We start from the raw sequence: 13,387 nt of genomic DNA, 5'->3' as shown, positions 1-13,387 counted from the left end.
CCTCCAGGGAACGTGGGCCCTCTGCAGGCATGATGCCAAATCTACCCCTGGACCCCCTTTCTGTGCCCTGGACAGAGCTCTGTGCCGTGCTGCACCCCTGCAGCCCCTCATCTCTGTCACCACTTGAAGGGGGCTCAGCCAGGCCAGGGACCCTGTCCCTGTCATCTGGAGACTCCTCCACCCCTCCCACACCGCTGCCACTCCTCTGCCCCCTCCTCAGATTTGCTGCGTCCAAGCAAGGCAGCAGCGAGTCAACCCCCTGCGGGGAGACTCCCGGGAACTGCCTAGGGATGAGGGCCAGGGATGTGAGGGGTAGGGACATCAGCTGTGCTCAGCACAGTCACTGCTCCTCTGTCATCCCATATCTCCTCCCAGTGGGGAAGGTTCCAGCCACCATCAGCTTCCCTGGGCTGCAGAGCCCCCTCCTCTCACCTGCACCACAGCCCAGTGCCTTCCAAGATCTGGGGGGAGCTCTGCCCACTGCTCGGAAGTGCTCTCTGGCCAATGGAGTCTTCCTGCTTCTCATCCCCAGACCCTCCAGCTTGGTTCCCTCCTCCCCAGTCTCTCCCTCTGTCCAGCCCATCACCCCTAATTAGCCCAAGTCAGATGAGTAGCGGGCATGGAGCCCCGAGGCAGGACCAGGAAACGTGAGGAAGGAGAGGACAGTGTAAGACCCAGAGACGGAAGGAAGAGTGTGGAGGGTGAAACCGCTGGGACCCCCATCCTGTCAGGTCCAGGGGGCAGGGTGAGGCTATGAGGGTTTTCCCTCCAGTGCTGCTCTGGGGTTTCGTACCTGCTGAGGCAGCACCCCCGTGGCCCCATTCCCCCTGCAGTGACTGGGTGGGGGTGGGGGGTAGGTCCAGTCACCCGGCAGGGTGGGGGATGAGGGACAGGTAGGGGTGCTCTCTGTATTCTTGCACCACAGGGAGGGTGGGAGCTCTGGGTAGGGGGAGGCGAGGGGCATTGCTGGAAACAATCGGGGGTGAGGAACAGGCAGACAGAGAAGGGCGAGGGGTCAGAGCCAGCCTCACACCTGCCGCAGCCCCCCTGCCCCAGGCAGGACACCCACCTCTCAGTGCCTAGGCTGCTGCTGAGGAAAAGGAGGGCCACCCGCACGACCTCCAGTGTCCGCCTGCCCATGGCCTGGAGCACCTCCCTGTGAAGGGTGCTGAGTCAGAGCTCCGCCTGCAGGGGCCCGAGGGCACGGCCACAGGGCTGTGTGGGAGCCTCTAGCCCCTGCCCACCCAGCCCTCGGGGTTACTCACACAAACCAGTGCAGCCCCCGAAGCATGAGCTCCTGCCCGGCCAGCAGGGTCTGCGCCAGCCACAGGGCCTGGTAGCCGGCGCCCAACACACTCTGCAACACAGTGGGCGGCAGGGTTAGGGGTCCAGCCCCCTGCCCCCGGGGCCCCCCCTGCCACCTGCACCGCCTCTCACCTTGGAAGTGGTGTAATCTGACTGCAGGTCCACTTTGGGGAAGAACTTGGGGATGTCCTGAGCCGCTGCAGACAAAGACCCTGTCTGAGGGGGCTGCCCGTGTGTCCCAGACGAACCCTAAGTTCATCTTTGCTTCCTCCTCACTCACACCCACCCCCACCCCGTCTTCCACTGCCAGCTCCTTACCCTGCGCAGAGACCCCCCAAGCCTACATAAATGCACGCTAAGTGCTTCTTTACAACTGCAGCCCCTCACTGCCCCCTCGTGTCCTCTTTGGAGAACTACACACAGCCTCATGCCCAAAGTCCCAGAAACAGCCAGAAAATGGGCTAAAACGACCCTCATACCCAGGAGTTTCAAGGTTAATCCCCCTTCCCAGCATCGGAGCCCCTGAGAAGGAGGATGAAATTGGCATCATTCGAAGGAGAAGGGATGATACCTTTTCTAGGACTTGGAAGATAAAACTCTGGACCCCTGACCACCTTCCCTTCTCTCCAGCACCTTGGGCTCCTGCTTCCTCCAACCCAAACGACTTGCGGCTTTCCCACCCATTGCGGAGCTTGTGGAAATCATATTAAATCCTGGTCTCCCTGTTTGCACTGAAGCGTCCTTCACAGGTCGAGCCATGAGCCTGAATCACACGGCATTTCAGAGGCGTGGGAGACTTAGAGGCCAGACCTGCTTTCTGCACACTGTGGGCCCCAAGAAACACCCACAAAAGACACTAATCGATATCCTGGATCATAAACCCCTGCCCCTTACGGAATGTGAGAGGGAGAAATGATCCAGCCTGTGGGGCGCTACTCACGGTCCCTGAAGGCCAACCCCTTGGGGGTCTCACTGGCTGTGCTGAACAGCGTCAGGGGGCTGCTTGAGGTCGTGTGGGCGATGTGTTGTGCTGACAGGCTGGGCTCAAGGACGCAGAGGTGACCCTCGAAGAGGTACTCCTGGTGCTGGGGGGCCACCTGGGTCTGCTCATACACAGCCTCCAGAAAGATGGCTATCCTAGACACACAAGGGGTTCCGGTTGGGGGGGAAAGGGAGAGGACAGGAAGTGTCGGCAGGATATGGCGTCCAGGTGACCCAAACCCCAGCTCAGTCTTCGTCCACGGAGAAGGCTCAGCTTTTCAAAGGGAGGGACCAGGTGATTGCCTCTCTTATCAAGGGTGGAGAGACAAAGGTTAGAGCTCGTGTCTGACTGGAGTGGATGAGGACAGAGTAGGAACGCAGGAGCCTCAACACCCGGCCGCGGCCTTTGTACCCCTTCCGGCAACACTCCCACTAAAATTCACCTTGAATTTTAGCAATAAAGGGTTCTCTGAGCAATACATTTGGGAAACACGCTGCGCCCCCCCCCACATGCACACACGCACCCCTCAGATTCCTAATGCACGTGAGCATGGGGAAGGCTGCTGAATGTTGGGAGTCTAGCAGCAAGAAGAACTGCTGAACTTTGTGGAACTAGTATTTTCCAAACTCACGTTGGACCTGGATGCTCTCCTCTCTAAACAGCCCACGGACCGCTGCCTAGGGTAGAGAAGGTTCTCAGGCCTCTGCCGCTCGCTCGCCCGCACTCACGTGTTGTGGGCGTGGATGTAGACGTGGTGCAGGACGGCCTGGGACAGGGAGAACACGTGCACAACGACTCGCTGCAGGATGTCACTGGTCTCTGCAAAGAACTGGTCGAAGCCCCAGCACTTGGCCTGCTCCACTTCCAGGATGTTGGCCAGGATGGGCACCAGCTGGGTCTGCAGCCCCCTGGACCGCAGCACATGAAGACGGTCGGCCACCAGGCCCCGGACTCGTCCTCTTTGAGTAGGTCACAGGGCGTTCTGTGAGAGCTAGGACCCGGGCGGTGGGGCATGGCGGGATGGGGAGGGGGAGCTGGACAGACCCGGTCCAGCATCCAGATGGGAAAACTGCGGCCTGACGGGGAATGTGATATACCTGAGCCGACTGGGCGCAAGGGGCCCTGTGCGGTAGGGCCTGCCTCTCGGCGGGGGGCAGGGAAGCCAGCCCGGACTCAGGTCTGTCTACTCACGTGGACAGGCGGCAGGTGATGGGGAGGCTGTAGCTCCACTCCAGGGGCCCGTTCTCCTGCCTCTGAGTGCCTGCGATGGCGCCGGCCGGCTTCTCCGTGGTGATCCGGTACCTGGGGTGAGGGAGGACCGGGTCGGCGGGACCCCTAGCCCATCGCACATCCAGGGATGGCAAACTCAGCATGGAGGGTTCTCGGAGCACTGGTTCAAATCAGCCGGCTGCTCCGAATTAGCCTGGAGATGTCAAGCTCTCCACTCCTTTCCACTGCCCGCACCTCCCCTTCAGACCTGCCTCTGCCCCTTTGCCCTGGCTGTGCTCCACCTCACCAACCCTCCCCTCCTTCCCAAGTCCAGCCTTCCCTGACAACCCCTGCCTTGTCGGTCTCCTTCCCCTTTCCCTAACCTAATCAGGGTTCCATACAGCTGGACCCCTGAGCCGAGGGTGGGTGTTTCGACCTTTCCACGAATCCCCTTCAAACCTCTTCTGCTCTGGGCGGTGCCCTCAGCGAGAGCAGCCACTGTCTCCAGCTACTTCTGGCTCTGACTGCAGGACACCTGGGAAGGCCTTGCTCCCGGGATCAGGAGACTGGGTCCTTGCCACCCCGCTTTGCCCCTGGCAGGCTCCGCGATCTTGGGCATGTCTCTTTTGGAGCCTCAGCTGAGGCGGGTGAGACACACACGTGAAGAGGGAGCCAAGGGAGCACTAGAGAGGAGCACGGAGCTAAGATAAGGGACTCGTTCCCATCAGTCAGGGCAGGCCCAGCTTCTTGTTTGACTGGCTGAGGACCAAGGATTGGAAAGGCACCTGGGGGGGAGGGAGGACCCAGGAGGACCACAGAGTGCGGAGAAAGAGGAGACACAGCAGGGACTGGTGGGGGAAGGCCCGGGGTCCGACCCTTCTCCTTCCCTGCCGTGGCCCACCGTACATCATCTCCTTGTTGCGTCGTGGCCCACCAAAAGGGATGAAGGGCAGGCTGCCAGTGGCGGCGTGGTACAGGGTGACCCCAATGCTCCAGAGATCCACAGTCACCCCGAATGTCTTCTGCTGGGGCTTGCGAAGCACAGCCCGCTCATACATGTCGGGGTGCTGCCGGAGAGAGAACCAATGAGCAGCCATGGAGGGGGAGGGTGGGCAAGGGCCTGAGCCCCCATCCATCAGACCTCCTTCCACCACCTTCCAGTGAAAACAGAACTATCAGAACCATCTCCTTCGTCCTCTCAAGAACTGGTGGAGTTAGCCCACCCAGCGCATTTCTATCTGCCCACCCTCCGCCCTGGGGAAAGTGGTGACCAGTGGTGCCCCCTCCTTGGAGAGGATCATATCAAGGAAAGAACTGCACAAGGGAGACCTGGGCAGGGGGCCTGGGCAGGGATAGTCCAGCAGGGAGACCCAGGCAGGCTGCAGCATCACCTTTGCCATCTTAGGGAACAGAATAGATTCTTCTGGTTGGGGCGCAGAGGTGATGTATACCTTGCCCCAGGTGGGGGGAATGAACAGAGCCCCTCAAGGGGGCTCCGAGAGAGTCACAAGTTGACAGGCAACTAGCTGTAAGGGCGGGCCCTCCGCGTGGGGGTGGGTCCCCAACATCCCACTCACCAGGTACTCCTCAGTGCCATAGACAGAGACAAACTTCTCGTCATCGTCTAGCTCCCGGGCGGCCCCGAAGTCCGTGAGCTTGTAGATGCTCTGCCCCTCCTCCCCCATGAGACGCATGATATTCCCAGGCTTGATGTCGCGGTGGACGATGCCATTCTCCCGCAGGTGGTTCATGCCAGCCACTGGGGAGAGGGAGCGCTGCTAGCTCTCTGGCCAGGAACAGCTCAGCGCCTGAGGCCCATTTGGGGCAGAAGGCTGTCCTTGGGTCCAGACAGAGAGCTCGCAGGGGCTGACGGGGCCGCAGGAAAAGCACGAGGACAGAGATGGGCACAGGACAAAGGAAGGGGGTTCCAAAGATGTGGGTGCTGATATTCCACCAGGATTCTCCAAGAAATCAAGAGGGATGGTGGCTCTGCCTCCCCAAGGATGGGACACCCCCTCCTGTTTGATTTATTTTAAAAAAACTGTAATAAAATAGACCTCACACAAAATTTACTATTTGAAGCGTGCAGTGCAGTGGCATTAAGCACGTGACCAGTGTGGTGTAACCATCACCACCACCCACCCCCAGAACTTTGTCAGTGTTCCAAATAGGAATTCTCTGCTTTAACAAATTTTTTTTTAAGCTGGAGTTTTAAACAGCTGATCAGCAGGAATCGGACACTCGGATTCCATCCATTCATGAGTGTCTGTCTTAGGTCTGTGAATGGAGAGCCTCTGAGGCACAGAACATCTTCTGTGTTTGGGAAACCATCTCAGAAACGTCAGACCCTCTGGGACTTTGCCTTCCACTGAGGGCAGGGACCACGGCGGGTCCGACAGGGACAGAGGCTTCCTGGTGGGGGTCGGGGAGGGGCTCACCCACACAGCGCAGCACCACCAGAAACTCCTCCTCGGGCAGCCCAAAGGCATTCTCGGGGCTCTCGAGCACGCTCAGCAGGCTCCCGCTAGAGCAGTACTCCATCACCAGCACCTTCTGCCGGCTGCCCCCCTGTGGGGGGGGACAGAGAGAGGGACGCTTGGGGTGGAAGGCAAATCTCCGCCCCCTCCGTCACTATGGGGGGGCACCAGCTTTCTCAAGAGGTGTGACTCAGCCTAGAGCCAAAAGCCCCCATTCTCTAGGTCCCAGCTTCTGGCCTTCCCTCCTTGGCCTCTCAGTGACCCCCCTACACCTGAGCCCAAGGTCACCTTTTCCAGGAAGCCCTCTTTGATCAGACCCTACTTCCCATCTTTGCTTCCCCGTCTACTACTCTCACCCCAGCATTCGTTCCTCCAAGCACGTGACCGCGTCACCATTATTATGTGACCCGACTCTTCCCAGCCCATAAGTGTCAAGGACAAGACCACCTCCCTCTGCCCAAGCCCCGGACCCACTGTCTCCTCCACCGCGAAGAGCTTGACGATGTTCTGGTGGTTCAGCTTTCGCAGGACCTCGAACTCCCTCACCTGCACCTCGTGCGGGCGCAGGTAGCTGGCCGTGTTGAAGACCTTCACGGCAACCAGCTCCCCGGATTTCTGCCATGGGGGGTAACGTAAGTCCCACTCCTGCCTTGGAGAGCACACATACTCCCCTGGGGCCTCTGTGTAGCTTCTGCCACCCGCCCACCACCGGACATGAGTGAAGACGGCCCGGTTGGGGCAGAGGGCTCCCACCCTCAGCTCCGTCCCTACTCAGAGAGAAGACGGCCCGGTCCGGCACTGGGAGGGGATGAGGGCTCGCTGCCCCTGATGGCACAGGTGCAGGGGATGGTTTGTTGCTGCTATTACCATTTCTATCGACGACCACACAGGCAGCCCACTCCCTGGTGCCTGCAGCAGAGCTGGGACGAGCACCTGCTCCGGCCCCAGCTCTTGAGACAAGACTGTGCGATACGTCTCACATAGTCCGTACAGAGCTCCCGGTCGGTACAGAGCTGCGACGAGGGCAGGGGGATCCAAACAAGCCCCACTGCCCGACTCCGCTCTTCCTACATTTGCTGCCGCCGCCTGCCCGGGATGACGGCTTTGGGTCTTCCTCTTCCTCTCTCTCTCTCTCTCTCTCTCTCCAGTCCCAAACTGTTCCTGACAGAAGCGCCATCCCAAGGAGCCCTCCACAGCTCCCCACCCTTCTTCCCAAAGCCATAGCGTCCCCCGGCTCCGGAGTGTGCTAGGCCTCTGCCTCGCCACACACCACCCTTGCTGCCCACCAAGGGCTGACAGGGCCCAGACCTTGCCCAGCCCGAGGGGGCCTGGCCAGGGCTGTGTCCTACCTTGTTCCGGGCCTTGTACACGCTGGCAGTGGCGCCCTGGCCCAGCAGGTCGTCCGTGTGCCACAGGTAGTTGGCGGTGCTCTGCATCGCCTGCCCCTGGCTGCCGGCCGCCTTAGGGCTACGGAAAGAACATACTGGGTCTAGGGTTCCATTCCCGCCCTGGGCTGGACACGGGTGGCCTGACACGGAGCAGTGCCCAAGACCATCCCACAAAGGGTTCCGGGGTGGCCATTCCAGAGGCAAGGGGATGGAGGAAGTGTGAAGCTCAGAAAGGTTAAGAAACTTCTCCAAAAAGAAGTGCAGCCACTGGGGCCGTCAGTCCACAGCCCGCGCCTGTCCCGCCACAGGGCACTCCACCTGTCCTCACTCCCGGTCTTCTCCAACCCGCTCCCCAGAGGCCATTCAGCAGAGACAGACCTCTTTCTCTGTTACCTCTCCCACGCACTGAGGATTCTGGGTTTTTGGCATCCAGGCCTGGGATTGTCCCAGGAAGCAGAAATAGTGCTTGAAGGAAGGGCCCCAGGTCAGGCAGCGTCAACCACACCACCACAAATCTCCAGGATTGCAACATGAGCCTGGAGCCCTTCCCCACCCACTCGCCTGGGCCCACCACTTCCTGCTGCTGTGAGCGAACAGCTGCACAGGCGGCCAGTGTGGCCAGGTCAGCGCTGCTCTGGAGAGGACCGCACTCGCTGCAGCAGGGGTGTACATGTGAGAGCGAGAGAGAGAGAGAGAGAGACAGAATGTGTGTGTGTGTGTGTGTGTGTGTGTGCGTGCACGTGCCTGTGGAGGGGGGCAGGACACCATCAAATCCAAGGGCTCAGGAGCCCTGGGGAGAATCTGAAACCCTCTACAACTCCATGCCCCATCTTTGCCCCCATCCTGTTCTCTCCAAAGGCCAGGTCCTCTAAAGCAACTGGCTCCAGAGAGTGTAGCCCCAGAGAGTAAACTCAAATCCTCTCTGAAAAATAGGGTCAGGGCTGGTCTTAATGGGATGAGTGGGAGAAGGAGCTTAAGAAGGGCCACCACCTCTTGAATACGCTCTGGACAGGGCTTCTTCACCTTCTAGTATCTGCTAGGTTCTCAACCCTAGGGTCACCACAGCTGGAATCCCACAGTTCCTTGGCTTTCTTTAAGCCTTCTCTCTGCCATCTTTTTTAAAATGCAAATCTTGAGAACATCAATTCCTTGAACCAGCAGCCACTTGAAAAGACTCCGTGGCCAAGTCCTAGTTTCAGAAAATGTATTCATGTTTGCATTTTCCAGAAGCAACTGAGATACAGAGAGACTCCTTGAAGACAATATAATAGCTCAGTTTGAATGAGTTGATCAGATAAGTCCCCCACCCCCTCACCCCAGAGGCTGAATCATGATGCCAGCAGGCCTGGGGATGGGAAGCCTGGCAGAGCACCCTGAAGTCAAGGCCAAGGAGGGGGTCCAGTCTGGGGAGCCGGCGGACAGCAGACCACCTTCATAATCCTCCCCAGGGCTGGTCCTCCACTCTGGCCCTGGTGCTGGGGGCAGGGCACAGCTGAAGACCAGGGTGGGGAAGAATGCACAATGTTGTGCAAAAGGCAGAGCCCTGGAAGGAAGCCCCGTCCTGGGTTCTGCTCCTGGTCCTGCCAGGGCTGTGCCCAGGAGCTGTTGGCTGGCACGTCTGGTCGGCTGTGCGAGCTCTGCGGCCCCCAGCTCAGCACCGGGTGCGGGGAAGGCTGCTCTCCTTCCGCGGCGGTTGGATCAATGAGGGTGGGCGGCGGAGCCAGGGCGCCCGCTGCCCCACCCACCGCCGCCACTCCTCCTCCTCCTGGTCCTGGGGGCTCTCCTGAGGCCAAACGCACTTACCCCGCGCTCCGAGCAGCCGTAGATCAGGCAGAGACTGTCCTGGGCCAGTGTCTGTTGTGCTTTCCGTCTGTGACAAGTCCAGGAGCCGAGCTACACCGGAAAGAGGAGGGCGGAGGAGAGGCACCCCTCGGTGCTGTTTGATGGTGCGGTGTGCTTCTCAGCCTCCGTCAGAGGCCACCGGCCCCAGCCCTTTAACCCTTTCCTGTCTGTCACCCTCCCCCACAGCGCTGGGGCTTTCCATGTCCCCAGCGGCTCCGGGAGACTTGCCTCCCCTCTCCCCGGGACGGCGCCGGGGAGAACGACCCCAGGTGGGGTGAGGGCAGGCCCCCCGGAGCCGGGCAGGAGACGAGCACCGAGGTAGAGGGTGAACGCGGCGCCGGGCGCTAGGAAGCAGAGCCCAGAAAGGGAGCGCGGTAGGCGGGTGGCCGCCCTCTTCCCTGCCACGGCCCTCCCCGCCTCTCTCCGGCCTCACGCGGCCCTCCGTAGGGTGACCGCCGCAGACCGCACGCGGGGCGCTGCCGGGGCCCCCAGAAGTGGCAGGGGGAGGCGCCACGGGGCCGGGAGAGCTCTGGCTCCGCGCCCGCAGCCCGGCACTGCGCACGCCGGCCGCCGGGTTCCAGCCCCCCCGCGCCTGCCCGCTCCGCACCACTCACCCCATCTCGGCCGTGGGACTGGCAGGCTAGTGGGAGCGCGTGGCACCCGCCGAGCTTTCAGGGCTCGCTGTCATCCACGGGCTGGGCGCACAGCATCCTGGCGGCCGCCGCCGCGGCCGCAGGGACCCCGAGGCTGGGCCGGCCGGAGGGGCCGGTGCCCCCCGTGGAGCGGGGAGGGCTGGAGCGGAGGTTTCCTCCGCGGCTCCTCCCCGGGCGGGCGCTACTCTGCCGGGAGCCGACTCTGCGCTCGCACACTTCCTGATTGTGCTCTTTCTCTCTCTTAAAGGGACAGCGGCGGCGCGGCCGCCTCCGCCGCCCGACAGGAAGGAGAAAGGATGCTCTGAACTGCCAAGTGGAGGCGCCAGACCCGAATCCGAGCCACAGAGAGGCCGGGACCCGAGGCTGGGCGGCGGTGGTAACGGCTGGGTGCCCTTTGGGCATCTGCAGTCCACGGGAGCAGGGAAGTCCAGGACTTGGCCCACAGTCAACCGAGCAGGTTGGGCAAGTTAACCCAGGGGAGAGCCGCCTGGGAAGACGGAGCTCCCACACCCCGGAGGCCCACGGAGGTCCAGGACCTAGGCCTAGCCGCTCCAGAAGTTGGGTCTGACTCAGCTTCCCAGGGAGCCTGCAGAGGCCCAGGAGCCAACCCTGGAACCCAGCTTATGCCCTCCAGGGTGACCTTGAGCACAGCCCGCATCCCTTCCCGGTTTTTTCATCCAAGGTTAGTAACGTTTACTCCGTTGGTTGTGTGGATGACTTGGAACGACAGGTATGGAAATGCTCGGAAAACTGGAAAGAAGGCGCTTTACAGACTTCAAAGGCGTTGAGGCCCACACACCTTTAGAAATTCGCCTGTGATCTTCCGAGACTGCCGGGGCTGGAACCCTGGTCTGCCAGCTTCCCAGTCAGGACTCAGTGGCTCACACCAAATTTCCCAGGAGCCTGGAGAGGTCTGCATTCTTCTGGTCGACTCCGAGATGGCGGTTGGATGAGAAATGGTTAAAACCAGGAATTTCCTTGTTTCTAGAAAATGTTGGCGGGACTTTCCCATGGCAACACCTGGTGATTTCCTCAGGCAGCCCCACCCCTAGCACAGTGACACCAGCGCAGGAGCAGATCTACCTGCCGATAACCGGCAGTCTGAGGCTTCGCTGCTGGGGCCCCAGGCGCTGCCCTGCTGCCTCCCACAGCAGGACCAGAAAGAACCTTCCCGGACCCTGGGCTCTCCATCCAGGATTCCCAGCTTTCCACCCGCCCGGCGGTGGGAGAATTGCACTTCCTTGGTACCCCCTGCTGGGGCGGGGCCAACCAGAGCCCTTGGTTGCTGTTGCAAGACCCCGCCCCAGGACACCTGCCCTCTGACCCTGTGATTCTGTTAGACTTGGTGACTGCTGAGTGTGGGTCCCCATGTGACTGTCATGAGCAGAGCCCCCTGCTGGCCCCCAAGGGACATGTACCTTCGATGAGAAATCGACCTTTGTTGTTTTAAGCCAGAGGTTTGCAACAGAACCAGGCTATCCCTAAAAGCCTCATTTTCCCCTGCCGAGCTTGCTCAGTCCTTACCAGCACTCCTACTTTTCTCTCTCCAGCAAACCCGGTCTGTCTTTCCCAGGGTCTTAAGTACCCTCAGACACCATGAATGTGTGTCTAGCTGCTGCTGGGAAGGAGGCACTGAGCACGGAGGACGCGAGGCGTCCCCCCAGAGCCAGGGTTCAGCGCGCATGGTGAAGGCTCTGGGGTACATACTTCAGCTGGTGGTGATCTGAACCTGGCACAGAGTTGGAGGGGGGGGCAGCAGAGACGGGGTGGTCTCCAGAAGGGCTGGCCAGGAGAAAGCACGCTCAACCAGACTTCAGAGGCAGGGGAGTGAGGCGGAGAATTGGGGGTTGGAGGTGAGGCATTCCAGGCAGGGGAACAGGGGCAGAGGCACAGAGGTGTAAGGAGAGGGCACCACCTGTGGTAAGGCTAGAGAAGGGGGGTGTGTGGGCTGAAGCCTGGTGTGGTGACAGATCAGGTTTCGCTGGGCATCCTCCATGAGGTCACATCCTCTGTTGGACAAACTCTGGTCCCAGCTGGGCAGCATGGCCCTTGTTTCATTGTGGGGAAGGCACGGGAGCCTGGTGGGCTCCTGAGGGGAAGAGGAAGTCTGTAAGAGGCCACAGCACGTTTTCCTGAGTGGCTCTGAGGAGTCCTAGAAATAGAAGTGGCAATCCAAAGGGAGGACAAGGGCCAGAGGTGGGAACAGTGGGTCTTCAATGGCAGTTCTCAGGGAGAAAGCTCACGTCCACCTTCTACAAAGGGAGGCCCGGTGTGTAGTGGGAAGGGCAGGAGCTTTACCGTCAGAGAGGCTGGAGGCCTCACTCTTCCCCTTGCTCTTGCATGACCTAGTCGCCCAACCTTTCTCAGACAGTTGGTGTGAGAGCAAAATGAGATTTACTACCTGCTATCTGGTGGGCCCTGAATAAACACTTGTTACTTTTTCTGCTCCTACGTGGCTCAAACCTGTTTGTCACAGCTGCCTCACCTGTCCCGCACCGCAAAGGCAAGAAGGGCGAGGGCAGGCGGGTATGGAGGGGTGCACTTGCCATGCTCCCACACTGATGAGGGGCTGAGTGACCAGGTCTCAGAGCCCTGCTTCTTGCCACCTTCGTCAGGCAGCTCTAGCCAGGAGCGTTGGGTGGGAAAGGAGGGACACACTCGGTGGCCAGACCTGACCCTGCTCCCCCAGGGAGTGGGGAAAGGAGCCACGGGAGCAGCACGAAGCCACTGAGGGAAATTGAACCGGATGCCACCCAGCGCTTGTCTTTCTTGGTGTAGAAAAACACCACTCATTCTCTTGACTCTCCAGGCCTCCTGCTCAGCACCTCCTCCTACCCTCAGCTAAAGCCTTTGCCTTAAACTTCACTGACATACAAGAAGCAATCGAAAGGGAACCCCATTGTCTTCTCACCCCCACACCCACTGCCCGCCTAGCATCGCAGCTGCTTTCCCTCCAGTGAGAAGGAAGCGTCTCCTCCTGTGGCCACGGCCGGCCCTTCCATTTGTGCTCTGTAATTCCGCCTCTCCTGCACGTTCCCTCTTCCCAGCCTACCGGCTCTGCTCGAGAGCAAACATGCCTCAAAGACGCCCGTTTTAAAGACAAAAGCCTGGTCCCTTAGCTCCCTTTTGATGCTCCCCATTCAAAACCGTGCCTTTGCACAAGCCGCCCAGACTTCCTGACGCCCCCTGCCCTGCCCAGCGGCTGCCCAGCCCTCTCCAATCTGACCCATTTCCCATCTACTGAAAGAGCTCCACGTCACCAGAGAATGATGGCCTCTCTAGCTGGCCTCATCTTACCCACCGGCATCTGACGGCTGAGTCTCCCTCCTTCTTGAAACCGGTCCTTCACCTGGTGTCTGTGACACTGTGCTCTCCCAGCACCTACCTGTCTCCTGTTCCCTCTGGCTTCTTTGCTGGCTCCTTCCTCTCTGCTGGGTTTCTAATTCCTGGGACCTTCTTTTCTCCATTTACATATTCTTCCTGGGAATCTCGTAGTTTGAATATATCCATAATAAAATAGATCCTGAATTT

The 13,387-nt window shown here is 60.2% G+C and overlaps 1 protein-coding gene and 1 long non-coding RNA gene across 5 annotated transcripts in view; one reads left to right on the top strand and one right to left on the bottom strand.

The window, feature by feature from the left end:
- Positions 1–10,081, bottom strand: part of IKBKE (inhibitor of nuclear factor kappa B kinase subunit epsilon) — a 23,796-nt gene extending 13,715 nt beyond the window's left edge. Inside the window, exons 1-13 of one of the 4 annotated variants that reach the window (XM_057315709.1) lie at positions 9,818–10,081; positions 9,165–9,254; positions 7,323–7,440; positions 6,448–6,588; positions 5,935–6,064; positions 5,074–5,255; positions 4,403–4,563; positions 3,479–3,589; positions 3,016–3,195; positions 2,246–2,442; positions 1,438–1,502; positions 1,266–1,357; positions 1,070–1,156 (exon numbers count right to left, since the gene is read on the bottom strand). In XM_057315709.1, coding sequence (XP_057171692.1) covers positions 1,070–1,156; positions 1,266–1,357; positions 1,438–1,502; positions 2,246–2,442; positions 3,016–3,195; positions 3,479–3,589; positions 4,403–4,563; positions 5,074–5,255; positions 5,935–6,064; positions 6,448–6,588; positions 7,323–7,409 — 1,433 coding nt within the window. In that variant the 5' untranslated portion in view covers positions 7,410–7,440; positions 9,165–9,254; positions 9,818–10,081. The remainder of the gene's footprint in view (positions 1–1,069; positions 1,157–1,265; positions 1,358–1,437; positions 1,503–2,245; positions 2,443–3,015; positions 3,196–3,478; positions 3,590–4,402; positions 4,564–5,073; positions 5,256–5,934; positions 6,065–6,447; positions 6,589–7,322; positions 7,441–9,164; positions 9,255–9,817) is intronic. The other 3 variants (XM_044377713.3, XM_044377712.3, XM_026480477.4) reach the window with 3 other exon arrangements.
- Positions 9,141–13,387, top strand: LOC130544354 (uncharacterized). The gene is made up of 2 exons (XR_008960579.1): positions 9,141–9,307; positions 10,104–13,387. It is a non-coding gene; the product is annotated as an uncharacterized LOC130544354 (long non-coding RNA).

Source organism: Ursus arctos, unplaced genomic scaffold (genome assembly GCF_023065955.2).
Source record: "Ursus arctos isolate Adak ecotype North America unplaced genomic scaffold, UrsArc2.0 scaffold_2, whole genome shotgun sequence".
NCBI classification, from domain to species: Eukaryota; Metazoa; Chordata; class Mammalia; order Carnivora; family Ursidae; genus Ursus; species Ursus arctos.
Note: the sequence above shows the minus strand (reverse complement) of the source record. Positions and strands in the feature narration are given on the sequence as shown.